The sequence below is a fragment of the Artemia sp. Qi Xiang Cuo genome, chromosome 4 (assembly GCF_049724085.1).
Source record: "Artemia sp. Qi Xiang Cuo chromosome 4, ASM4972408v1, whole genome shotgun sequence".
NCBI classification, from domain to species: Eukaryota; Metazoa; Arthropoda; class Branchiopoda; order Anostraca; family Artemiidae; genus Artemia; species Artemia sp. Qi Xiang Cuo.
This window is the reverse complement of record NC_142797.1, coordinates 4542837-4570704: the sequence shown is the minus strand read 5'-3', so window position 1 is coordinate 4570704 and position 27868 is coordinate 4542837. Positions and strand designations below refer to the sequence as shown.

At 38.5% G+C, this 27868-nt stretch overlaps 1 protein-coding gene across 1 annotated transcript in view; it reads left to right on the top strand.

Annotated features, from left to right (window-relative positions):
- LOC148952697 (transforming growth factor-beta-induced protein ig-h3-like) overlaps positions 1-27868 on the top strand; it is a 57321-nt gene that overhangs the window by 16195 nt on the left and 13258 nt on the right. Inside the window, exon 2 of the mRNA XM_089087344.1 lies at positions 22474-22597. Within this exon, the coding sequence (XP_088943470.1) occupies positions 22546-22597 (52 nt within the window). The 5' untranslated portion in view covers positions 22474-22545. The remainder of the gene's footprint in view (positions 1-22473; positions 22598-27868) is intronic.

The following is a 27868-nucleotide window of genomic DNA, read 5'->3' as shown; positions in this document are numbered from 1 at the left end:
TTAGGGTAATAGATGCTAAAGCATATTTATATTGACAACACTGCTTAAATGGTACTTGTGTATTATACAGAACACAGCCAAGAAGTAAAGCTAAGTCAAGTCCCATGATCACCTTGTCATCGTTAACCATTTCCATAGACTGATGCCAAAGATATTATTCCAAATTTAAAATAAGTTACCCAAGAGTTACCACCCCCTTCGGGCTTACCTTAACTGGTAAGCAGTTTAACCTTTTTTACTACTTTCATACAATCCAATTAAAATAATCTTTTGCGTAGATTGACAACAATGATGTTATTCCAAATTTATAAACATGTCCCATGGAGAAATTGTGACAAATAGATATCTTGTCCCGTCAGTATTTCTAACTTCCTGATAAGAATGTTCAGGAGGTGAAATTGCGTCACAGCAGATAAAGAAGTTACGTAAAATTCAATGCTGAAATTCGCAGAAATCGGGTCTGATGTCACTTAGCCCAGTATTTCTAGCTCCGTGATTGGCTTAGAAAGAGGGGTGTAATCTTGTACCGGTCGTATTCAATGAGCTTGTGGCTATGATGTCACTCCCGGTCGTTTAGAAATGCCACTCTCTACTGATGCAGGATAACCATAAATTTACGCTTGAAAATTACCGCTTGGCTTAACGATAAAAAATAAAACAGTGTTGAGCTGGTGACGCAGAAAACGGTTCTTCTCCCATGGAGTCCTCTCCCTTCGTCTTTCCTTAAATTTGGCATGTTATTCTTTATCATTTTAAAGGTGCAATAACGTCTAAAAACTATATCTATTATCAATGCGTCTTCTGAAAATGAGGGCTACTAGGTCGGAGCTGGAACCTATTGTTAGGATAATGTGAAATATCAATACATTTATCCTAATGAACAAGGGGCATTTCCTTAAAAGCTCTTAATATGGTTTAAATTGTATGTAATCTCACTAATATTAGGTCACTCAGGAGATGGAAGAGGGGGCGGTTGCAAATGGGTGAAATGCTCTACCAGTCTGGAGTATTTTGTGGGGCATTAGGATTGGCTTGGGTTGAATTGCAGGGTTCAGAACCCTAATTTTTATTAGGAAATGCCTGAGGAAAGTTACGTTTGTGGTGGGGTAGGGTGGGGGGGTCATGTAATGTCATTGTGGCTTGAACTACAGCTTAAAAGTTAAGGTGTGAAAATTAAAGAATTTTCCCATGGAAGAGATGAAAATCTAACATGAAGCAGTTCTTAATATGTCTTAAATTGCATCTAATATCACTCCCCTCCCCTACCCTCTGGGCTTGCAGGCTAGATTTCCCCCGTTTTATATAATAGGTGTTTCTTTTGCTTACATTATACTATGACATTTTCATCTTTTATTTGTCGTTGTGTTTTTTAGTTGTCTTTTTTGTTGCTCGTCAATTTGTTTTCATTTTCATTGTCTGTGTTTTTAAGATTTATTCTTTTGGGTGAGTAAGATACGCATTTCCCCTTTATTAATATCTTGAAAGCAAATAACCCCCGGAGTGTATCAAATTTGGTAGTAAACATGCCGTTCTAATGACTGCCAAAAAATGGGGAATCTCAGGTGTCGTGTAATAGTTTATTTTCAGATATGGTTCAAGATACATAATATTGGAAATGTCCTCTTAGTTCTCTAGGTTAGAGCATGTTCCATTGGAAGGGAATGACCTTTCGAGTCCTGGTGAGGTCAAGAACTCTAGAAAAAAAATGAATAGTGTTTCGAGTGAAAAATGACACGCCGAAACAGAAAGGCTTTTTGGCGAAAAAATCTCAAAATGGTATTATCTGGCAGTAATGAATGCGCAATCATTACGTAAAGTGTGTACCTTAATTAAGTTAATGAAAAAAAGTATTACGTAACACTGTTGCACAATCATTACTTAAGGTGTGAGCTACAAGCGGGTATTCCCCCGTGGGTTCCTGTGGTAGGGTTACGCAAAATTGTGTTAAGCATATTAGACCTACCTGTTTGAAATGGGGTAAGTTTTATGACGTCATTGGAGTCCAGAGGGGAGTGTGATGGAGTCTTGTCATGTGTGTTTCCTTTAATAGAACAGGTGACTGCACTGTGCAGGTGTGAGGGGTTCGTAGCTCCACTTATCTGACCCTTTAAAGGTGAGGGTGTGGCGCGTGGTGTAACATGCTCTTGAAACGGGGATGTGCACCATGAGGTGAAAAGGCATGCGCAAGAAACATAGGTGAGGGGATAGGTGCTTATCGTTAAAGCTTGTGTACTATACGGACCACATTCCAAGTAAATGAAACACCTGGGAATTTCACCTAGAAATAGGATATGCGGTTGGAATCTTGCCAGGGGTGTGTCATAGAATAAACACTTAACCTTTGAACTCTTGCCAAGGACATTGAACTCCTTCCAGCTAGAAACTGGTGGGTCGCGTGACGTCCGAGGACTGCCTTTGAAACTCAATGGAAAAGGGATAGGGCTGTCGTTGAAATTTTGATGGGGCTGACTTTGAAAGTAGTAAGGCCCCACTACTCATGCTGAATCATGGCTGCTTTGACATAATTCAAAAGTAACCTTTCTTCTTCATGACTGAAAACCTATTTTACATTAAAGTTTTGTCAATAAGTAAATTTTTTCTCACCAGCTGTTTAAAGTGTTTTGAAATAAAATATTATTGTGGGCTTTTTCAAGTTGAAATGTCTCGCAGCTTAACCAATGCTAATTTTTCCTCCAAAATTTGTTGGAAAGCTCTCGCCAGTAGAAGTGACCCTAAAGCTCCCGTACGTACACCATATATGGGCATAGAGTCATTAGGGAGAACACGTGGTTAATGGGGTCAATGACCTAAATTTCCAAGGTCGATGTTGTTGTTGTTGTAAGTGCACGCTCGAGGCGAATGTCAAACACCTGTGCTGTCGACCTCAATTCACCTATCGTGAATCAATAATTCCCCTTAGAAACAACAAATTAATTTCCCCTTTCTTGACAGATCAATCAACCAATGACATCATCTGTCAGACTTTAAAAATTTTCGCATAGAAACGATTCTTCAGGAATAGATCCAAGTCATTAATGTCTTTGCCTCGGAAATAACTCTTTTGGTCGAACTCCAAAGGATATTAATAGCCAAAGGCCATGGAAACAATTCTCCAAGAAACAGCTTAGCGATGAATTGTTTTAGCGCGGGAATCAGGTTTCTTATTTATTTGAAATGCATTAGCGCAGAGATGCCAAAAACAAAAGGAACACGCTGAATTACGTTTAGGGATTATTTGGGCGAAACTGTTTTAGACAGGTTATGTAACTATTTCGGCGAAACAGTTAGAGACATTTTAAAAGATGATTTTTGAAGAGATTTTAGAAGAGAATTTAATGGTGAAACTCTGTGGTCGTTATAATACACAAGTTTCATTTGAACAGTGTTGTGAGGTCCTCTAACCCAACCCCAAAGGGTTCCAATCCTCCTACCCCAACCCCGAAGGAAGCCCCCGGTCCTCAAAGGCCCCCCAAGCTCCCAAAGGGCCACCGTCGCCCCAAAAGGCCCACCCAGACCCCCAAAGGCCATCCCCAGGCCCCCCTAAAGGCCCATCGAGCTCCCAAAGGGCCACCGGCGCCCCCCAAAGGCCCACCCCAGACCCCCAAAGGCCCTCCCCGGGCCCCCCAAAGGCCCATCGAGCTCCCAAAAGACCAACGGGGTCCCTAAGGCCCTCCACCGGTCCCCAAATGTCCCCCAGGCTCCCAACTGCCCCCCCCGGATCCCCAAACGCCCTCCCTGGGCCCCAAAGGCCCACCCCAGACCCCCAAAGGCCCTCCCCGGGCCCCCCAAAGGTCCATCGAGCTCCCAAAAGACCAACGGGGTCCCAAAGGACCCCCACCGGTCCCCAAATGTCCCCCAGGCTCCCAACCGCCCCCCGGACCCCCAAAGGCCCTCCCTGTGCCCCAAAGGCCCTCCCTGTGCCCAAAAGGCCCTCCCCCAGCCCTCAAAGGTCCCCCGGACCAGAGAAGCGCCGCCGGGATGCGCCGTGGGCCAGGAAAGCGCCGCAGGATGTGCCGCAGGGATGCGGCGCGGGTCAGGAAAGCGCCGAAGGGGATGCGCCGCAGGGAGGCACCGCAGGAAAGCACCGCAGGATGCGGCACAGGGATGCGCCGCAAAAAAAGTAAACTAAAAAGTAAAAATTTCGAAATGTTATCCCCCAAACGCCCTCCTCAGACCCCCAAAGGCCCTCCCCTGGTCCTCAAAGGTCCCCTGGGCTCCCAAAGGGCCAACCGGCCCCCAAGGGTCCCCCGGACCCCCAAAGGTCCTCCCCCGGTCCCCAAGGGTCCCCGGGCCCCCAAAGGCCCTCCCCCGGTCCCCAAATGTCCACTGGGCTCCCAAAAGACCACCCAATCCTCAAGGGCCCCTGGATCCCCAAACACCCTCCCTGGGCCCCAAAGGCACTCCCCCGGTCCCCATACATGCACACAAAAACTTACACACACACAAAAACTTACACACACATACAAAACCTTACACACACACACGAAAAATAACACACACACACTAAGACTAAAACACACACGCAAAAAAATACACACACACACACAAAAACTTAAACAACAACACACACAAAAAAAAACTATAACAAGCAAAATAAAAATAAAATTAACAAAAAAAATTACACACACACACACACACAAAACTTAGACACACACACACACACGAAAACTCACACACACACGCCAAAACTTACACACACAAAAACTTACACACACACACACACACAAACATACACACACACACACACAAAAAACTTACACACACAAAAACTTACACACAAACAAACACACAAAAACTTACACATGAACACAAAAAAAACTCACACACACACTCACAAAAACTCACACAAACAAACACTCAAAAAACATACAAACACACACACTAAAACTTACACACACAAGCAAAAACTTACACACACAAAAACTTACACACACACACACACACACACACAAACTTACACACACACACACATACAAAACTTACACACACAAAAACTTACACACACACACACACACACACAAACTCACACACACACACAAAAAACTTACATCCACACATGCTTAGACACAAAAACTTACACACACACACACACAAAAACTTAGACCCACACGCAAAAACTTACATGCACACAAAAACTAACATGCACACAAAAAATTACACACACACAAAAACTTACACACACGCACAAAAACTTACACACACACACAAAAACAAACACACACACACACATGAAAACTTACACAAACACGCCAAAACTTACACACACACACACACAAACTTACACACAAACACACAAACAAAAACATACACTTGCACACGAAAAATAACAAGCACAAAAAAAATAACAAGCTAAAAAAAAATTAAAAAAACACAAAAAAAAACACAAAACTTACACACACAAACACACGAAAACTAACACACACACGCCAAAACTAACACACACACAAAAACTTACACACACACACACACACACACAAAAACTTACACATGAACACAAAAAACTCACACACACACGCACAAAAACTTACACACACACACACACACACACACACAAAACTTCCACACACGCACACACGAAAACTTACACACACACGCCAAAACTTACACACACAAAAACTTACACACACACACACGAAAACATACACACACACGCCAAAACTTACACACACACACACACACACACACACACACACAAAAACTTACACATGCACACGAAAACTTATATGCACACAAAAACTTACATGCACACAAAAACTTACACACACACACGCACAAAACTCACACACACACACACACACACACGAAAAACTCACACACACACGCCAAAACTTACACACACACAAAAACTTACACACACACACACACAAAAACTTACACATGAACACAAAAAAACACACACACACACGCACAAAAACTTACACGCACACACACACACACACAAAAACTTACACACACACACACTAAAAATAAAACACACACGCAAAAAATTACACACAAAAAAACTTACACACACACACACTCACAAAAAATAACACACACACACACACACAAAAAACTAACACACACAAAAACTAACACACACACACACACACACAAACACACACACACACACACAAAAAACTAATAACCACACGCAATATCTAAGACACACAAAAACTTACACACACACACACACACACACACACAAAAACTTACACCCACACGCAAAAACTTACATGCACACAAAAACTTACATGCACACAAAAACTTACACACACACTAAAACTTAAACACACGCACAAAAACTTACACACACACACAAAAACTTACACACACAAACACCAAAACTTACAAACACACTCAAAAACTAACACACACACACAAAAACTAACACACACACACACACACACACACAAAAACTTACACATGCACAAGAAACTTACATGCACACAAAAACTTATACACACACACACGAAAACTTACACACACACACGTCAAAACTTACACACACAAAAGCTTAGACACACAAAAACTTACACACACACGCACACAAAAACTTACACCCACACGCAAAAACTTACACACACACACAAAAAAACTTACACACACACACAAAAACTTACACACACACACACAAAAACTAACACACAAACTCAAAAACTGACATACACACACAAAAAAACTTACACACACACACGAAAACATCCGAACACACAAAACTTAAAAACACGCAAAAAAACTAACCAACACACACACACAATAACAAACACACACACACTAAAACAAACGCCCACACACGAAAAATTGCACACACAAACGCAAACAATTACACACACACCAACACTTACACACACACACACAAACAAAAACTAACAAAAGAACACTAACACTTAAAATCACATAAAAACTTACATTCACACAAACAATTAAAATCACGCGCAAACAATTACACTCACACAAAAAAAAATACACACACACACACACGAAAACATACACATTAACTCTAAAACTTACACACACACGCCAAAACTTAAACAAACACACAAACAAACACACACGCGCAAAAACTAACAAGCACACAAAAACTAACAAGCACACAAAAACTTACACACACACTAAAACTTACACACACGCACAAAAACTTACACACACAAAAAAACTTACACACACACACGAAAACTTACATGCACATAAAAACTTACATGCACACAAAAACTTACACACACGCACAAAATCTTACACGCACACACAGAAACTTACACACACACACACGAAAACTAACACACACACACCAAAACTTACACACACACACACACAAACTTACACACACACATTAAAACTTACACACACACACGAAAACTTACACACACACACGCCAAAACTTACACACACACACAAACTTACACACACACACACACACAAAAACTTACAAAAGCACACGAAAACTTACAAGCACACAAAAACTTACAAGCACACACAAACACACACACACACACAGACAAACACAAACACAAACTAACACACACACACAAACAATAAATCAGACACACACACCAAATAAATTACACACACACAAAAACTTACACACACACACACACAAAAACTTACACATGCACACGAAAACTTACATGCACACAAAAACTTACATGCATACAAAAACTTATACACACACACATACACACACACACACAAACTCACACACACACACACACGAAAACTTACACACACACTCCAAAACTTATACACACACAAAAACTTACACACACACACACACACACACACACAAAAACAAAAAAATCAACAAAAAAAAAACTCACACACACACGCACAAAAACTATCAAACACACACACACACACAAAACTCACACACAATCGAAAAAAATTACACACACACAAACTTACACACACACACACACACACACACACACAAACTTACACACACACACAAAAAAAACTTAAACAAACACACAAACACACACACACTTACACACACACAAAAAACTTACACCCACACACAAAAGCTTAGACACACAAAAACTTACACACACAAAAACTTACACCCACACGCAAAAACTTACATGCACACAAAAACTTACATGCACACAAAAACTTACACACACACACAAAAACTTACACACACCCACAAAAAATTACACACACACACAAAAACTTACACACACAAAAAAAATTACACACACACACACAAACAAAAAAACTTAAACATGCACACTACATATGACATTAAAAGAAAAAATTACACACACACACACACACGAAATCTTACACTCACACACGAAAAAACTGACAAACACAAAAAATTAGACACACAAAAACTTACACACACAAAAACTTACACCCACACGCAAAAACTTACACCCACACACAAAAACTTACATGCACACAAAAACTTACATGTACTCATAAACTTACACACACACTAAAACTTACACACACTCACAAAATATAACACCCACACAAAAAAAATTACACACAAACACTAAAAATAACACACACAAACAAAAACAAACACAAACAAAAAAAAAACTAACACATACACACGAAAACTTACATGCACATAAGAACTTACATGCACACAAAAACTTACACACACGCACAAAATCTTACACGCACACACAAAAACTTACACACACTCACACGAAAACTTACACACACACTCCAAAACTTACACACACACACATAAAAACTTACACACACACACACACACAAAAACTTACACACACACACACGAAAACTTACACACACACGCCAAAACATACACACACACAAAAACTAAAACACACACACACACACACAAAACTTACACACACACACACACACATGCACACGAAAACATACATGCACACAAAAACTTACACGCACACACACACACACATACACACACACACACAAACAATCACACACACACAACAAAAATTACACACACACGCAAAAACTTACACACACACAAAAACTTACACACACACACACACACACACACAAAAACTTAAACAACCACACGAAAACAAACATGCACACAAAAGATTAAAAGCACACACAAAAAAACACACACACACACACAACACACACACACACACACACCAAAACACACACACACACAAAAACTTACACACACACAAACACACACACACACACACACACACACACACAAAAACTTACACATGAACACAACAAAACTCACACACACACGCACAAAAACTTACACACACACACACACACACACACACACACACACACGAAACTCACACACACACACCAAAACTTACACACACACACAAACTTACACACACACACACACACAAAAACTAACACACACACACACACAAAAAACACACACACACACAAAAACACACACAAACTAACAAACACACACAAAAACTTACACACATACACAAAGTCTTAGACACACAAAAACTTACACACACACACACAAAAACTTACACCCACATGCAAAAACTTACATGCACACAAAAACTAACATGCACACAAAAACTTACACACACACAAAAACTAACACACACGCACAAAAACTTACACACACACACACAAAACTTACACACACACACACACACACACACACACACACACACACACACTAACACATTCTCACTAAAACTGACAATCACACAAAAACTGACACACACACTCACACACGCTAAAACTTACACACACACACGTAAAAACTAAAGCACACAAAATCTAAGACACACAAAAACTTACACACACACACACAAAAACTTACACACACACTAAAAAACTTACATTCACACAAAAACTTACATTCACTCAAAAAATTACACACACAAAAACTTACACACACTCACAAAAAATTACACACACACACAAAAACTTACACACACACACACGAAAACTTACACACTACACACGCCAAAACTTACAGACACACACAAACTTACACACTTATCAATATCACAGTTACATTGTCTTAATTTTTCAAATTTTATTTTGAATTTCTGTCGTGAAATGCAAGAGTTGGAATATTTCAGTAGTGACTTGTTGTGCTTTGCCTTCTCACAGTTAAATTCTCTTGATTTTTCGAAGTTCATTTTGAATTTCTGTCATGAAATGCAAGAGTTGGAAAATGGGGGTCTTAGTCCACCAAATCGAATGGTGGAAATCCAATAGCTCAGTATTGGGGTCCCAGTCCACCAGCCTGAACGGTGGAAATTCACTAGCTCAGAATTGGGGTCTTAGTCTACCAGCCTGAACGGTGGAAATCCACTAGCTCAATATTGGGGTCTAAGCTTACCAGTCTGAATGATGGAAATTCACTGTTTAAGTTAGGTTAGGTTAGAATAAATAGTGAGAGGATGTGATGTTATCCTAACCGTTACCGTAGAGTATGTTTAGGTTAGTCTACATTAAGTTAGGTAAGGTTAAGTTAGGTTAGGTTAGCCCACGTACGCTTCACTTAGGTTAGCTTAGGTTAGGTGAGAGACAGGCAAAAAGTTAGGTGTATGATTAGGTGAGGTTAGGTTAGATTAGGTTAGGTTAAGTTAGGTTATGCTCGGTTAGCCTAAGTACGCGCGCGTACGTAGAATATACGTTGGTTGGAAATATTCCAACTCTTGCATTTCACGACAGAAATTCAAAATGAAATTTGAAAAATTAAGACAATGTAACTGTGATATGGTAAGTGTGTAAGTTTTTGTGTGTGTGTAAGTTTTGGCGTGTGTGTGTGTAAGTTTTTGTGTGTGTGCGTAAATTTTCGTGTGTGTGTGTGTAAGTTTTTGTGTGTGTGTGTAAGTTTGTGTGAGTGTGTGTAAGTGTTTGTGTGTGTAAGTTTTTTTTTGAATGTAAGTTTTTTAGGGATGTTTCTTTTTTTATTGGTTTTGTATGTTTTTTTGTGTGTGTGTGTAATTTTTTTTGTGTCTTTTATTTTTTGTTTGTTATTAATTTCTTGTTTTTGTGATAGTTTTATTGTTTGTTTGTGTGATTTATTTTTTTTGTGCATTTTAGTTTTAATGTGAATGTGTTAGTGTGTGTGTGTGCGTGTTTGTGTGTGTGTGTGTGTGTAAGTGTTTGTGTGTGTGTGAGTTTTTGTGTGTGTGTGTGTAAGTTTTTGTGCGTGTGTGTAAGTTTTGTGTGTGTGTCAGTTTTTGTGTGCATGTAAGTTTTTGTGTGCATGTAAGTTTTTGGATGTGTGTGTAAGTTTTTGTGTTTGTGTGTCAGTTTTTGTGTGTCTAAGCGTTTGTGTGTGTGTGTAATTTTTTGTGTTTGTTTGTAAGTTTTTTTTTTTGTGTGTGTCTGTGTGAGTTTTTTGTGTGTGTGTGTGTAAGTTTTTGTGTGTGTGTGTGTGTGTGTGTGTGTAATTTTGTTTGTTTGTAAGTTTTGGAGTGTGTGTGTAATATTTCGTGTGTGTGTGTGTGTAATTTTTGTGTGTGTGTGTGTGTGTTTGTAAGTGTTTGTGCGTGTGTGTGTGTGTTTTTGTTTTGTTTTTTTGTTAGTTTTTTTTGTGTGTGTGTGTGTGTGTGTGTGTGTATTTGTTTGTGTGTGTGTATTTTTTTGCGGGAATGTTTATTGTTTCGTGTGATTTTGTGTGTGTGTTTTTTTTGTGTGTATGTGTGTGTAAGTTTTTGTGTGAATGTAATTTTCTGTGTGAATTTAAGTTTTCTAATCATTGTGTTAGTTTGTGTGTGTGTAAGTTTTTGTGTGTGTGTGTAAGTTTTGGCGTGTGTGTGTAAGTTTTCGTGTGTGTGTGTGTGTGTGTGAGTTGTATGTGTGTGTGTGTGTGTGTGTAAGTTTTTGTGTGCATGTAAGTTTTTGTGTGCATGTGTGTGTGTGTGTGTGTGTGTAAGTTTTTGTGTGTGTGTGTGTGTGTAAGTTTTTGTGTGTGTGCGTGTGTGTGTAAGTTTTTGTGTGTGTGTGTGTAAGTTTTTGTGTGTGTGTGTGTAAGTTTTTGTGTGTGTGTGTGTAAGTTTTAGCGCGTTTGTGTAAGTTTTAGTGTGTGTGTGTGTAAGTTTTGTGTGTGCGTGTAAGATTTTGTGCGTGTGTGTAAGTTTTTGTGTGCATGTATGTTTTTATGTGCATGTAAGTTTTCGTGTGCATGTGTAAGTTTTGTGTGTATGTTTGTGTGTGTGTGTGTGTGTGTGGCGTAAGTTTTCGTGTGTGTGTGTTAGTTTTTGTGTGTGTGTGTAATTTTTTGTGTGTGTGTGTAAGTTTTTGTGTGTGTGTAAGTTTATGATTTATTGTAAGTTTTTTTGTTCTTCTTAGTTTTTGTGTGTGGGTGTTAGTTTTTGCGTGTGTGTGTAAGTTTTTTTGTGTGTGTGTGTGTGTAAGTGTTTGTGTGTCTAAGATTTTGTGTGTGTAAGTTTTGACGTGTGTGTGTGTAAGTTTTAGTGTGTGTGTGTGTGTGTAAGTTTTTGTGTGAATGTAAGTTTTCGTGTGCATGTGTAAGTTTTTGTTGTGTGTGTGTGTGTGTGTGTAAGTTTTTGTGTGTGTGTAAGTTTTTGTGTGTATGTAAGTTTTTGTGCGTGTGTGTAAGTTTTTGTGTGTGTGTGTAAGTTTTTGTGTTAATGTTCGTTTTTGTTTGCTTTTATGTTTTTGATTGTGTTTGGTATTTTGTTTGTTTTAGTTTAAGTTTGTTTTTGTATAGGATTTTTTTTGTGTGTGTTCGTTTGTGTGTTTTTGTGTATTTTTTAGTGTTGTTGTGTGTGTGTGTATTTTTTTTGTTTATTTTTTTTTTTTTTTGTGTGTGTGTTTGTGTGTGTGTAATTTTTTTTGTTTTTTATTTTTTTCGATTTTGTTTGAGATTTAGAGCGTGTATGTCCTTTTTTTGTGTGTGTGTGTGTGTTTGTAAATTTTTGTGAGTGTCTGTGTGAGTTTTTGTTGTGTTCATGTGTAAGTTTTTTTTTTGTGTGTGTGTGTGTGTGTGTGTGTGTAAGTTTTTGTGTGTGTGTAAGTTTTGGCGTGTGTATGTAAGTTTTCGTGTGTGTGTGTGTGTGTGAGTTTTGTGTTTGTGTGTGTGTGTGTGTGTGTGTGTAAGTTTTTGTGTGCATGTAATTTTTTGTGTGCATGTAAGTTTTGGTGTGCATGTGTAACTTTTTGTGTGTTTGTGTGTGTGTAAGTGTTTTTGGGTGTTTCTTTTTTGGGTTGTTTTTTTCTGTGTTAGTTTTTGTGTTTGTGTGTGTTAGTTTTGTGTGTGTGTGTGTGTGTGTGTGTGTAAGTTTTTGTGTGCATGTAAGTTTTTGTGTTCATGTTATTTTTCGTGTGCATGTGTAAGTTTTTGTGTGTGTGTGTGTGTGTTAGTTTTTGTGTGTGTGTAAGTTTTTGAGTTTGTATGTAAGTTTTAGTGTGTGTGTGTAAGTTTTCATGTGTTTGTTTAAGTTTTTGTGTGTGTGTGTGTTTGTTTTCGTGTGTGTTTGTAAGTTTTCGGGTGTGTGTGTGTTAGTTTTAGTGTGTGTGTGTATGTTTTTGTGTGTGTGTGTAAGTTTTTGTGTGCATGTAAGTTTTGTGTGCATGTTAGTTTTCGTGTGCATGTGTATGTTTTTGTGTTTGTGTGTGTGTGTGTGTGTAAGTTTGTGTGTTTGTTTTAGTGTTTGTGTGTGTGTGTGTGTATTTGTGGGTGAGTCTGTTTTATTTTTTGTGTGTGTGTGTGTGTAAGTTTTGTGTGTGTGTGTAAGTTTTTGTGTGCATGTAAGTTTTTGTGTGTGCGTGTAAGTTTTTGTGTGTGTGTGTAAGTTTGTGTGTGTGTGTGTGTGTGTAAGTTTTTGTGTGTGTGTGTGTAAGTTTTTGTGTGTGTGTGTAAGTTTTTGTGTGTGTGTGTGTGTGTGTAAGTTTTTGTGTGTGTGTGTAAGTTTTTGTGTGTGTGTGTGTGTAAGTTTGTGTGTGTGTGTAAGTTTTGTGTGTGTGTGTAAGTTTTCGTGTGTGCATGTGTAAGTTTTGTGTGTACGTGTGTGTGTGTGTGTAAGTTTTGTGTGTGTGTGTGTAAGTTTTGTGCGTGTGTGTGTGTGTAAGTTTTGTGTGTGTGTGTGTGTGTGTTTGTGTGTGTGTGTGTGTGTAAGTTTTTGTGTGTGTGTAAGTTGTGTGTGCGTGTGTGTGTAAGTTTTCGTGTGTGTGTAAGTTTTGTGTGTGTGTGTAGTGTTGTGTGTGTGTGTGTGTGTAAGTTTTCGTGTGTGTGTAAGTTTTGTGTGTGTAAGTTTTTGTGTGCGTGTGTAAGTTTTTGTGTGCATGTGTGTAGTTTTTGTGTGTGTGTAAGTTTTCGTGTGTGTGTAAGTTTTGTGTGTGTGTGTGTGTAAGTTTTTGTGTGTGTGTAAGTTTTGTGTGTGTGTGTAAGTTTTCGTGTGTGTGTGTAAGTTTTGTGTGTGCGTGTAAGTTTTGTGTGTGTGTGTAAGTTTTGTGTGTGTGTGTAAGTTTTTGTGTGCATGTAAGTTTTTGTGTGTGTGTGTAAGTTTTTGTGTGTTTGTGTTTAAGTTTTTGTGTGTGTAAGCTTTTTTGTGTGTAAGTTTTGAAGTGTGTGTGTGTAAGTTTTCGTGTGTGTGTGTGTAAGTTTTGTGTGTGTGTGTGTGTGTTGTGTGTGTGTGTAAGTTTTGTGCGTGTGTGTGTAAGTTTTCGTGTGTGTGTGTGTGTAAGTTTTTGTGTGTGTGTGTAAGTTTTGTGTGCGTGTGTGTAAGTTTTGTGTGTGTGTGTAAGTTTTTGTGTGCATGTAAGTTTTGTGTGTGCATGTAAGTTTTTGTGTGTGTGTGTAAGTTTTGTGTGTGTGTGTAAGTTTTTGTGTGTGTGCGTAAGCTTTTGCGTGTGTGTGTGTAAGTTTTTGTGTGTGTGTGTGAGTTTGTGTGTGTGTGTGTGTTTGTGTGTGTGTGTAAGTTTTGTGTGTGTGTAAGTTTTTTTTTTGTGTGTGTGTGTAGGTTTGTGTGTGTGTGCTTGTGTGTGTGTGTAAGTTTTTGTGTGTGTAAGTTTTGGCGTGTGTGTGTAAGTTTTCGTGTGTGTTTGTGTAAGTTTTGTGTGTGTGTGTGTGTGTGTGTGTGTGTGTAAGTTTTAGTGTGCATGTAAGTTTTTGTGTGCATGTAAGTTTTCGTTTGCATGTGTAAGTTTTTGTGTGTGTGTGTGTGTATGTTTGTGTGTGTGTGTGTGTAAGTTTTGGCGTGTGTGTGTAAGTTTTCGTGTGTGTGTGTGTTTGTTTTTGTGTGTGTATGTTTGGGTGTGTGTGTGTATTTTTTCGTGTGTGTGTGTGTAAGTTTTGTGAGTGTGGGTGTTTGTCATTTTTTTTGTGGGATTTTGTAAGTTTTTGTGTTCATGTGTAAGTTTTTGTGTGTGTGTGTGTGTTAGTTTTTGTTTGTGTGTAAGTTTTTGCGTGTGTGTGTGATTTTTCGTGTGTGTGTGTGTGTAAGTTTTGTGTTTGTGTGTGTGTGTTAGTTTTTGTGTGTGCGTTTGTTTTCGTGTGTGTGTGTAAGTTTTTGTGTGTGTGTGTAAGTTGTTGCGTGTGGGTGTAAGTTTGTGTGTGTGTGTGTGTGTAAGTTTTTGTGTTTGTTTGTATAATTTTTTGTGTGTGTGTGTGTAAGTTTTTGCGTGGGTGTGTAAGTGTGTGTGTGTGTGTTTGTGTAAGTTTTGTTGTGTCTAAGATCTTGTGTCTGTTAGTTTTGACGTGTGTGTGTGTTAGTTTTAGTGTGTGTGTGTCTTAGTTTTTGTGTGCATGTTAGTTTTCTTGTGCATGTGTAAGTTTGTGTGTGTGTGTGTGTGTGTGTGTAAGTTTTTGCGTGTGTGTGTAAGTTTTGGCGTGTGTGTGTTAGTTTTAGTGTGTGTGTGTATGTAATTTTTGTGTGTGTGTGTGTAAGTTTTTGTGTGTGTGTGTATGTTTGTGTGTGTGTGTAAATTTTTGTGTGCATGTAAGTTTTTGTGTGCATGTAAGTTTTTGCGTGTGTGTGTAATTTTTTGTGTGTGTGTGTGTAATTTTTTGTGTGTCTTATCTAGTTCGTTTGGTTTTTTTTTTTTTTTTTTTGTGTTTGTTTTTGTGTGTGTGTGTGTGTGTGTGTGTGTAAGTTTTTGTGTGTGTAAGTTTTGTTTGCTTTTGTGTTTAAGTTTGTGTGTGTGTGTGTGTAAGTTTTTGTGTGTGTAATTTTTTTCGTGTGTTTGTTTTTTTTATTGTGTGTGTGTGTGTAAGTTTTGTGTGTGTGTGTGTGTTTTATTTTTTGTGTGTGTGTGTGTTTGTTTTTTTTGTGTTCATGTGTAAGTTTTTGTGTGTGTGTGTGTGTGTGTGTGTGTGTGTGTGTTTTTTTTTGTTTGTGTGTTATTTTTTTCGTGTGAGTTTGTGTGTTCGTGTGTGTGTGTGTTTGTTTGATTTTTGTGTGTGTTTGTGTGTGTAAGTTTTTGTGTGAATGTAAGTTTTTGTGTGCATGTAAGTTTTCGTGTGCATGTGTAAGTTTTTGTGTGTGTGTGTGTGTAAGTTGTGTGTGTGTGTGTGTGTAAGTTTTGGCGTGTGTGTGTAAGTTTTCGTGTGTGTGTGTGTAAGTTTTTGTGTGTGTAAGTTTTGGCGTGTGTGTGTAAGTTTTGTGTGTGTGTGTGTGTGTAAGTTTTGTGAGTGTGTGTGTGTGTGTGTGTAAGTTTTTGTGTGTGTGTGTGTAAGTTTTTGTGTGTGTGTGTCATGTGTAAGTTTGTGTGTGTGTGTGTGTGTAAGTTTTGTGTGTGTGTGTGTGTGTAAGTTTTTGTGTGCATGTAAGTCTTGTGTGCATGTAAGTTTTCGTGTGCATGTGTAAGTTTTTGTGTGTGTATGTGTGTGTGTAAGTTTTGGCGTGTGTGTGTAAGTTTTGGCGTGTGTGTGTAAGTTTTCATGTGTGTGTGTGTGTAAGTTTTTGTGTGTGTGTGTAAGTTTTTTTGAGTGTGTTTTATTTTTTTCGTGTGTGTAATTTTTTGTTTGCATGTAAGTTTTTGTGTGAGTGTAAGTTTTTGAGTGTTGGTCTAAGTTTTTGTTTGTGTTTGGTTAAGTTTTTGTGTCTAAGATTTTGTGTGTGGATGTAAGTTTTTTGTGTGTGTGTGTAAGTTTGTGTGTGTGTGTAAGTTTTTGTGTGTGTAAGTTTTTTGTGTGTGTGTGTGTTTATTTTTGTGTGTGTGTGTGTGTGTGTGTGTGTTTTTTTTTGTGTGTGTGTTTTTTTTGTGGTGTGTGTGTATTTTTTTTTTGGTGTGGTTGTTTTTTTTTTGTGTGTGTGTGTGTGTGTGTTTTATTTTTTGTTCGTGTGTGTGTGTGTTTTTTTTGTGTTCATTTGTTATTTTTTGTGTGTGTGTGTGTAAGTGTTGGCGTGTGTGTGTGAGTTTTCGTGTGTGTGTGTGTGTCTAAGTTTTGTGTGTGTGTATGTGTAAGTTTTTTTGTGCTTGTAAGTTTTTTTGTGCATGTTAGTTTTTCTGTGCGTGTTTTTTTTTTTTTGTGTGTGTGTGTGTTTAATTTTTTGTGTGTGTGTGTGTAAGTTTTGGCGTGTGTATGTAAGTTTTTGTGCGTGTGTGTAATTTTTTGTGTGTGTGTGTGATTTTTTGTGTGTGTGTGTAAGTTTTTGTGTGTGTGTAAGTTTTTGTGTGCATGTATGGGGACCGGGGGAGTGCCTTTGGGGCCCAGGGAGGGTGTTTGGGGATCCGGGGGCCCTTGAGGATTGGGTGGTCTTTTGGGAGCCCAGTGGACCCTTGGGGACCGGGGGAGGGCCTTTGGGGGCCCGGGGGACCCTTGGGGACCGGGGGTGGCCCTTTGGGGGCCCGGGGGCCCCTTTGGGGCTAGTTGGCCCTTTGGGAGCCGGGGGGACCTTTGAGGACCAGGGGAGGGCCTTTGGGGGTCTGAGGAGGGCGTTTGGGGGATAACATTTTGAAATTTTTACTTTTTAGTTTACTTTTTTTTTGCGGCGCATCTCTGCGGCACATCCTGCGGCGCTTTCCTGCGGTGCCTCCCTGTGGTGCATCCCCTGCGGCGCTTTCCTGACCCGCGGCGCATCCCTGCGGCACATCCTGCGGCGCTTTCCTGGCCCACGGTGCATCCCGGCAGCGCGTCTCTGGTCCGGGGGACCTTGGGGGGCCAGGGGGGGGCGTTTGGGGCACGGGGTGGGCTTTTGGGGCACAGGGTGGGCGGTTGGGGGGCGGGGGGGGCGGTTGGGAGCCTGGGGGACGTTTGGGGACCGGTGGAGGGCCTTTGGGACCCCGTTGGTCTTTTGGGAGCTCGATGGGCCTTTGGGGGGCCCGGGGAGGGCCTTGGGGGGTCTGGGGTGGGCCTTTGGGGCCCTGGGAGGGCGTTTGGGGATCCGGGGGGGGCAGTTGGGAGCCTGGGGGACATTTGGGGACCGGTGGAGGGCCTTTGGGACCCCGTTGGTCTTTTGAGAGCTCGATGGGCCTTTGGGGGGCCCGGGGAGGGCCTTTGGGGGTCTGGGGTCGGCCTTTGGGGGGCGCCGGTGGTCCTTTGGGAGCTCCATGGGCCTTTGGAGGGCCCGGGGATGGCCTTTGGGGGTCTGGGTGGGCCTTTGGGGGCGCCGGTGGCCCTTTGGGAGCTTGGGGGCCTTTGAGGACCGGGGGCTTCCTTCGGGGTTGGGGTAGAAGGATTGGAACCCTTTGGGGTTGGGTTAGAGGACCTCACAACACTGTTCAAATGAAACTTGTGTATTATAACGACCACAGAGTTTCACCATTAAATTCTCTTCTAAAATCTCTTCAAAAATCATCTTTTAAAATGTCTCTAACTGTTTCGCCGAAATAGTTCCATAACCTGTCTAAAACACTTTCGCCCAAATAATCCCTAAACGTAATTCAGCGTGTTCCTTTTGTTTTTGGCATCTCTGCGCTAATACATTTCAAATTAATAAGAAACCTGATTCCCGCGCTAAAACAATTCATCGCTAAGCTGTTTCTTGGAGAATTATTTCCATGGCCTTTGGCTATTAATATCCTTTGGAGTTCGACCAAAAGAGTTGTTTCCGAGGCAAAGACATTAATGACTTGGATCTATTCCTGGAGAATCGTTTCTATGCGAAAATTTTTAAAGTCTGACAGATGATGTCATAGGTTGATTGATCTGTCAAGAAAGGGGAAATTAATTTGTTGTTTCTAAGGGGAATTATTGATTCACGATAGGTGAATTGAGGTCGACAGCACAGGTGTTTGACATTCGCCTCGAGCGTGCACTTACAACAACAACAACATCGACCTTAGAAATTTAGGTCATTGACCCCATTAACCACGTGTTCTCCCTAATGACTCTATGCCCATATTTGGTGTACGTACGGGAGTTATAGGGTCACTTCTACTCTCGCCATACCTTTCTTGTTGACGGAAGGTCATGTTTTCTCTGTTTCACTCCTCGGCATATTCCCTGAAATAAATAGTCTAAATTATCATGCAAAGACATTTCAGTGAGTAAAAGTAATAGATTGGTATTAAAATAACTAAACTCTTTCGGTTCAAGAGATTTTAACTTACCCCTTCTGGCATTTTTTTTCAAAGATTTTTTTACGTCTGAGCTAAATATCCTTACTGATTTGTTTCAAGATCATCTAGACTGCTCAGACAAAGAAAATGAGAGAGAGGGATGCATTCTAAGCCTAAAACAAGCCAATCCAAAATTATTTAGAAGACTTAAAACAGTAATAAAAGCGTGTTTTTGAAATCCAATAAAAAATTACTGCAAATTGAACCATTAATCCTGTTTCAGCAAATTGTTATAAAATTATCACCATTAATTTATACTTTTTTCATAAATTTATAACTAATATGAAAATTGTTGGTGAAAAATTCACCTTCAAAAAGAAACATTGCAAACAGACTTGCTGATAGATTAATAGCCTAGGATAAGAAAAATTCGAAGAAGGGCAAAAAAAAACATGCACGTTTCTCATTTAGGTCTAAGTGAATATAAATCATGTATATGATTCTAAATAATCGACCAGTTTTTTTTACTTACTAATGATTTTTCATCACATAATAATATGCTCTACCATTGACCGGTGAAAGGTACAATATTTATCAAACAGTTCGTGGTAACGAACTGTTTGATGTAAGGAGCGACCCGGCTCAATAGTAACCGAATCTCTAAAAAGGGGAATTTTAATACCAATAGATATATAAAGAAAATTGGCTTATTATGCTAATTCCAAACATATAAGTCTTATTAAGTTTAGTTTTACCCGTCAAAAGCTACGAGCCTGAGGAAATTTATCTAATTTTTGCAAAAAAGGAAAAAGTCCCCCTAAAATTCTTACAATTTTAATGAAAATTATACCATCAGATTCAGTGTATCTAAGAACCCTACTGTAGAGGTTTCAAGCTCCTATCTACAAAAATGTGGAATTTTTGCCAGAAGAAAGATCACTGTTGCGTTTTTTTTTTTTTTTTTTTCCCAGGGGTGATCGTTTCAACCCAGTGGGCCTAGAACATTGGGAGAGGGCTGATTCTAAAGAAAATAGAAAGTTCTAGTGCCTTATTTAAGTGACTAAAAAATTGGAGGGCAACTAGGCCCCCTCCCACGCGACTTTTTTATAAAATCATCCGACCAAAATTTTGAGATACCTATTTTGTTTGGCATAGTTGAAAGGCCCAATAACTATGTCTTTGGAGATCATATGCCCCCCCCCCCCCGCACAGCCCCGGGGGGATAGGTCTTTGAATTATAACATTTGTCCATTGTTTACGTATAGTATTTGCTATTGGGAGCTATGAATACATATTTAGGGCGGGTAGGGGAGGACGAATTTTCTGCTGGGGCACAGGGGAAAAATTTCATGGAGAGGGAAGTTTCCAGGGGGTGAAATTTTCAGGGGAAAATTTACACTTGGGGTATTTGCCATAATTCCTATACAAAATTGCTTTATATGTCTTGCTTTTTCTTTACCGATTCAATATTACTTGTAGAGTTGTTAAGGGTAATTGTCCGGGGTACGATATCACCGGGATTGAATTGTCCAGAGGATAATTCCATGGGGAGGGGGATTTTTCCGTAGGAGTGGAGCCAGACATCTTGGTGTTTTTTTTAAAGATCAGAAATTTAATTTAAAAAACAAGTTTTTTCAACTGAAAGTAAGGAGCAACATTAAATATTAAGACAAACAGAAATTATTACGTATATTAGGGGGGTTGTCTCCTCCTTAACACCTCGCTCTTTACGCTAAGGTTTCAATTCTCCAAATCTTTCCGAGCGACTGCTGAAACACAAGGTTCGTTTAATAAGAACAATAAATAGTTTTTTTTTAAGTGCTAAGAAACTTTAGTGTTAAGAGCGAGGTGTTAAGGACGAGGCAACCCCTCTAATATACGTAATAATTTCTGTTCGTTTTAAGTCCATACTTTCAGTTGAAAAAACTTGTTTTTTAAAATTCAATTGGGTCAAAGGTACAATATATAACCATTATTTATTAAATTTATTCATTCAGTTGTAGGTTATGAATTTGAAATACTATGCTATTTATTTACTTCAAAGATATAACTGCAATGTACAATAGTGAAAAGTAAATCAATGTAATTAAGAAACAAGTACATGAAAATACTTACTTTTAGAGATAAAGGTTTCTTTATAAATCTGCAAGCATGTTACCCTTCTTAAGCTGTTCGGTGCGATATGTTTATAGCTCATTTCTAGAGAATTTTTCTTCTATATTCGTATAATTCTTCTATATTTGCATAACTCGTATAATTTTGTACCCACTGCTACCAAAAACTACATATCTGTATATTTTAGAAATGAAACTATAGAAAATATGCACAGATTTTCATTAGAAATTAAATTTTCTATTTTTACTAATGATTTAAGATGTATGTGTAGCTATTAGTTTCCAGTTAATCAGTTCCAACAATCAAATTTCGTTTTCACTCTCCTTACCACTTTAAATACTCTCTTTACCACTATACCACAACAAAGTACGACACGTACAAAACTCATAACAGCATCAATTTAATAAGTTTTCGATATTATCTAAACCCTTTTCTTTTATTCTGGATTTTGTTTTAAATATTTCGTCACTGAATTTGTCTCTCAACACATCAAATAAAAGCTTACTCCATCCAGTACGAAATAAAAATCAACGAACAGTTACTCGTTGATATGACTTGTGTACTGCATTAAATGACCCATCGAACAATGTTTCCTGGCATATAGTCCATGTATGTTTAATAAATAAAAAGGTTTAGTGCCATTGAAAAAAAAAAAAAATGTGGTAAACGGTATGGTAGAAATCCATCTTGGGCATCAGCCTATACCGCAGCCTATATGGCAGGATGCAATTATTTCATTTTGGTTGGTGCATAGTATTACGTTTCCTTCCGCAAGCTCTTGAAGATCATAAATCTTGAATGAATCGTGACCAAATCAAAACTATGCTTAAAACTTCTTAACATCTGTCTAGGAGATAAATAAACCCGTGAAAGATGTGGCATATCTACTACTCTCTTGAAAAAAAAAATCCATTCCTCCTGACCCTTGAATAATTCTCATTCTTTCAAAGGTCATTGAAAGAATGAGATTTTTTTTGAAGATCTCTGCCATTGAAGATCTCCCTTTTTTAGAGGCAAAGAGCCAACGGTCAAGGAAGACATGGCAATCTTCTACAGGAACTTGAAGATATTGGGTGCTTTACAATGGCCGATTTGATGATTCAGGCTGGATTTACTGGCCTCTTAACTGGAGAAGGTACAATTTAAAAAGTATATTTTCATAAATTCAATTGGGAATTCCTTCTAAATAGCCTACCGGTAAATAATGCCAGATTTTTCAGTAGTTCATAACTGTCCTATCATCGGGACGTTGACGGATTAATTTTAAAAGTAGAGGTATGAGAGATACTAATCATGATGTTATCTTTCTTAATAGAGACTCTTGGGATCCCTCGATTTTAATTGGAATATTACTTCTTCCAATTCTATGTAATACTAGTTCGATACAATCATACCTGGAGATGTCTTAACATTTTGAATTAGAATATTTAAGACATTTTAGGATAGTACAATATTCATCAAGCTCTTACTTTTTTTTTTAGAGGGCAGCTTCTATTATGCAGATTTTTCCCAAATAAAACTTTCGGTATATATGTTTAAGCTTAATGGAATCGACACATATAGAATCTACTTAAAAATAGATTCCTTTGATGTCCAAAGTGCTTTCAGTATTTGCCTTTTTAGGGTTTTGATTTCTTTTGACGTGGGTTGCTCTTTACCTCATGTTGATTTTATAAGCTGCTTTGATGATTAAATCTCCATTTAATAAGACAAACTTGTATTTAGGAAGAATGAATGTATCGAGAATGGGAATTGGTCATGTATACAAAGGTCGGTTGCCTGGTCTAAAGAGCTTACGTGGGATAGATAGGCCGAAACAACAACTCTAGATATTTTGGATGGTTATCCTCTCCTTTTTCTAAGATATTTTTTGAGTAATTCATTGAGTAGCTACTGAGTCAACGAAATAGCAGCCATGAGTTCGTTTATATTGATAAATCTCTTTGACTAATGATAAATCATAAGACAGCAAGTAAAACATAAATTATATATTTACGTCATGTGTTGGTAACAATTGTTTGTTAGCTAACAATAAATTTTATGAGCTAACAAGGAATGTTGGCAACACAGTAGCGGCAAAACTGATTTATTTTTATATTTACCTTCTTCTTTTCTTCTAAATTTCAAGCAGTCTAGACACCTAATCTAAAAATAAACAATCTTCTTAATTTAGTATTTACCAAATTCTTTGTATTTTCATTTCCTACCAGACTTAGAGTTTCAAACTGCCAACATCAAAATTGGATATTACATGAACATTATTAATTCAGTAAGTTTTAGCTGAAGAAACAAAAAATTTCGCAATAGGGATTATAGTGACGTATAATCCCTACATATAATTATTGACTTACTCATTGTTTTGCCTGTCAGAAACAATATTATTGACCTTGAACTGAATTTTGGATTATGATTGCAAACTCGCTTTAGCCGGATAGTGATGGAGGATAATATTTTTATATCACCCTTATTGAATTTTGTTCAAAGACAGTTAATGAACAAACTTGATAAAGATACGATTATGAAGCATGCATCAAAGTTTTTTAGTAAAAATTTCCTCAGGGAAACGATGGAATTTTACAAAATTGTTTTTCGGACATATATCGCAGAGAAACGTAAAGGAACCCACCCAGCAATTGCCTTTTTCAATGATATTTTTGATTTGCTTGATAACCGAATGAGAGCCAATGAAACCTTGCCTAAATTTGTCATTTTTGATCCATCGGATATGCCGTTAATACCTAACGAGCCAAATACTATTATAGCATCTCGTCTGAACAATACTGTAAGAATGCTGAACTTTCTTGGGGAAAAGCAAGAAACCTCATGCACTATCCCTCCTGTCCCAATTCAGTGGCCTTCCGCTCCCCCAATTATGCCTACCACAGTCCCGGTGGTGCTTACAAACTTACCTGAAGAGCTAAAATCAAGAAGCCCGGCACAGCAGCGTGAATTTATACAGAGAATCAACTGTGCCGAGAAGGTAAAGCATGTTCAGCTGAAGCGTAATTGTCTTATCTTACATATGTCCGATGAAGCCACTGCCCTAAGTGTACCAGCAGTTATTCCCCCAGGCCTAAACATTCATTCGAAAGTGATAAAAATTAGCATTTAGGAAAAATTTGAATCAACTAGGATTTTGACGCGTCTAATATATCCGGTTTGGTCACTAGTGTAAAAAATGCCAGGTACTTTGGTTAATATTCTTTGGCGCAGCTCACCTTTAGTAGCATAGCGGATCTTGAACACGCCCTAAGACTCGGCATCAAAATTGAATATTGCTTGTTTCGTGTTTTGAAGCCCTTGACTAGGCCCAAACAGTGTTTTAAGTGCCAAAGCTATGGCCCTATAGCTCGCGATTGTGCAAACGAATCAAAGTGGAGTAGATGTGGCGAAAGTGGTCACAATAGCACTCGTGAGAGAGCATTTATAGCAACTACCGTGAAATGCGCAAACTGTTCCAGTAATCACGTCGAAAGCAGTTTTATCTGGCCCAAGACTAAGAGGCATTGAGCTCGTAGTGATAATCCGGGTCCCCAGTCATAAAACCAAGTTCCATCCGGTAAGAGACAATGAAAAGTAATGACCCAACTAGTGTTAAGCTTCTGTTCCATAACATTAATGGTGACTGAGAAAAGCTAGATGTATTAGCTTTCACTGTTGGTCTGTTTGATATAGTGTGCATCGTCGAACACCTACTAAATTCGGATAATGCTATGCGGCTTGAGCTGTCAGATGACCATGATTTTTTATTCGTCCTGCTAAAACATTGCTGGGCTGACCCTCAGCTGGTCTCGAAGTTGCTACACTTAATAACTTTCAGAGTAAATTTATTGATGCTAATGATTCATCTATTGCTGTTGATTTAGGAAGTGTAACTGTATTGTGTGTATATATGCAAACTAATTATCGCAATACTACTTCAAATCATAAATTCGCGTTAGCATGTGCCAGATTATCAAAATTCACGCATAAAATTAGGGCATCAGGAAAAAGAATTCTGCTTTGCGGAGACTTTAACACAGATTTAAAGAATGATAATGCTTCCCTTTCTCAGATGTTAAAAACCTCTTTTCCATCTCACCTACACATTTTACATAAAGATTAGACTTACACGTATCTGCACAATTCCGGTAGTACCTCAGATTTGGATTTTATTATAACACATCTTCAAGAATCGGCGAGCCTTAATGTACATCTATCACAAGATTTTTTAAATAGTGGCCATTCACATCTAGAACTGTCCTGCTCTCTTCCAGCGTCTTTAAGTGGCGGATCATGGGGGAGAAAATGGTTCACAAAGAGGTCGAGGGATAAAATAGATATAGAGTTGTATCATGAAAATTTAAATTCTATGTTCCGTAAAATTAAGATACCATATCACTTTCTTTGTTCTTCGCGTCTCAGGGACCCCCTTGATGTTGATTTTTTTACCTTGCAGAAGTATCACATTTTCTATTGGTTATTGCATGTGCTGCCGTCCCTATTGAATCAGTAAAAAATAACACGCGTAAAATGGGATGGTTTGATTTTCCTAAGTAAAAGGAAGCTAAACTCTGTTATCGTTTTTGGTATGGAATATGGAAGGATTGCGATAGACGTCGTTCAGGTATAGTTTTCGGTTTAGTTAAATGGACGAAGCAGAATTTTCAGAATGTTGTGAAAAATTGGAAAAAAATGCCAATTTGAAAATTTATCACAGTCAATACAGGATAATCCAAAGATTTTGTGGAAAGAGGTTACTAAACTTACAAGTTCCACTTCAACCCTGACAAATCAAATTACCAACACTGAATGGCAAACTCATTTCTCATCAATATATGCTTGCGACCATCAACAAATTGACACAGATTTCAATAGAATATTGCAGAAACAATTGTCAAAGCTGAATCCCCAAAAAATTACATCATTATTACACCTTCTATGCTATTAACTCACATTCGTCTTCTTCAAATAATCAAAGCCCCTGGTTTGGATGGTCTGCAAGTAGAGCATTTGAAATAGGGCACACATGTGCTGTTCGAACACTTAGCTCTGTTATTTCAAATAATTTTGTCCCAACTGTATGTCCCTATGACTTTATGTGAATGGCTAGTTACACGTATGTCTAAAAAGAATAAGGGCCCCTCGCTATGCAATTCATATAGACCTATAACCATATGCTCTGTGCTTAGCAAGTTACTTGAAAAAATAATTCGCCCATTTCTGCGTGAAAAATGCGATTTTGCGGATCATCAATTTGGTTTCAGGCCAGGTTTAGGAGTCCAAAATGCCCATTCTGTGTTCTTGTCTATAATGGAACGTCACAAGATGATGAAGAAGAGTCTATATGTATGCGCGGTTGATATAGCTAAGGCTTTTGATTCAATTTTGCGTTCACAATCTTTAGTTGCTCAGTTGAATAAAGGAACTAGCGGCTTTATTTGCGCGTGCCTTTGGAATTGGTACCAGAATTCAATAGTCCGGGCCCGTTCTAATGACGGTTTGACATGTCCCATTCCTGTAAAGCGTGGGGTAAAGCAGGGGTCAGTTTTGAGTCCATTAATATTCAACAATGCACTTAAAACTCCAACGAGAAACATCCCACCCTATATTATTGATGATTAGATCGATATTAGGCACCTGTTGTATGCATATGACATACTTATTCATGCTGATAACCTTCCATCACTGGAAAGGGCTTTTGAGGCTCTTCAGCCTAGATTGTCTAAAATTGGCTTTGCTATTGAATCATCGAACACTAAGCTTACGAGAGTAACCAGAATGAAAAGACACATTCAGAGTCCCCTAAAGAAGGCTCGATCACTCTTCCTAAGTCTGATTCAGTCAAGTATTTAGGTGCTCATTTTGGGTCATCGATAAGAGCGACACGCACTCTGGTTATTAATGAGTTGAAAAAGAACCTTCGCAAAACATATGGTTTGCACCGCAATTTAAGGGCAATTTGACAATATACATTAGGAAAGCTCTACAACTCTATGTTTGCACCGCACGTGTTTTTTCTAACTCCATTTTGGAAACTTTTTTCGTCAACACAAAAAAAAAAACAAATTAGGGTTCAATTTTACCGGTTTGCTAAATTCTTTATTGGTATTTCTCTATGGTTCCGTAACTCATACATTTGTAAGAAATACCATGTCTTTGATATATCTGAGAGGATGGAAGAATTATCGGCTCGATTTGAAAACCGTTACAAGAAAATATCAGATTTTCCGCTTAAGCATCTTTTATATAGGGTAGAATAGAAATTTAGTCCCCGGTCCGAGCAGTCTTTTATGTTTTGGTTGTTTTTCACGTCAGTGGTGGTTGTCGCTTTGTTGTATAGCTGATGATTTTTTGCGTTTTGTTCTTTTCTCTTTATTACTCCTCTAGTGCATTATTGTTTTAATGTAGCGAAAAAGCGTAACAA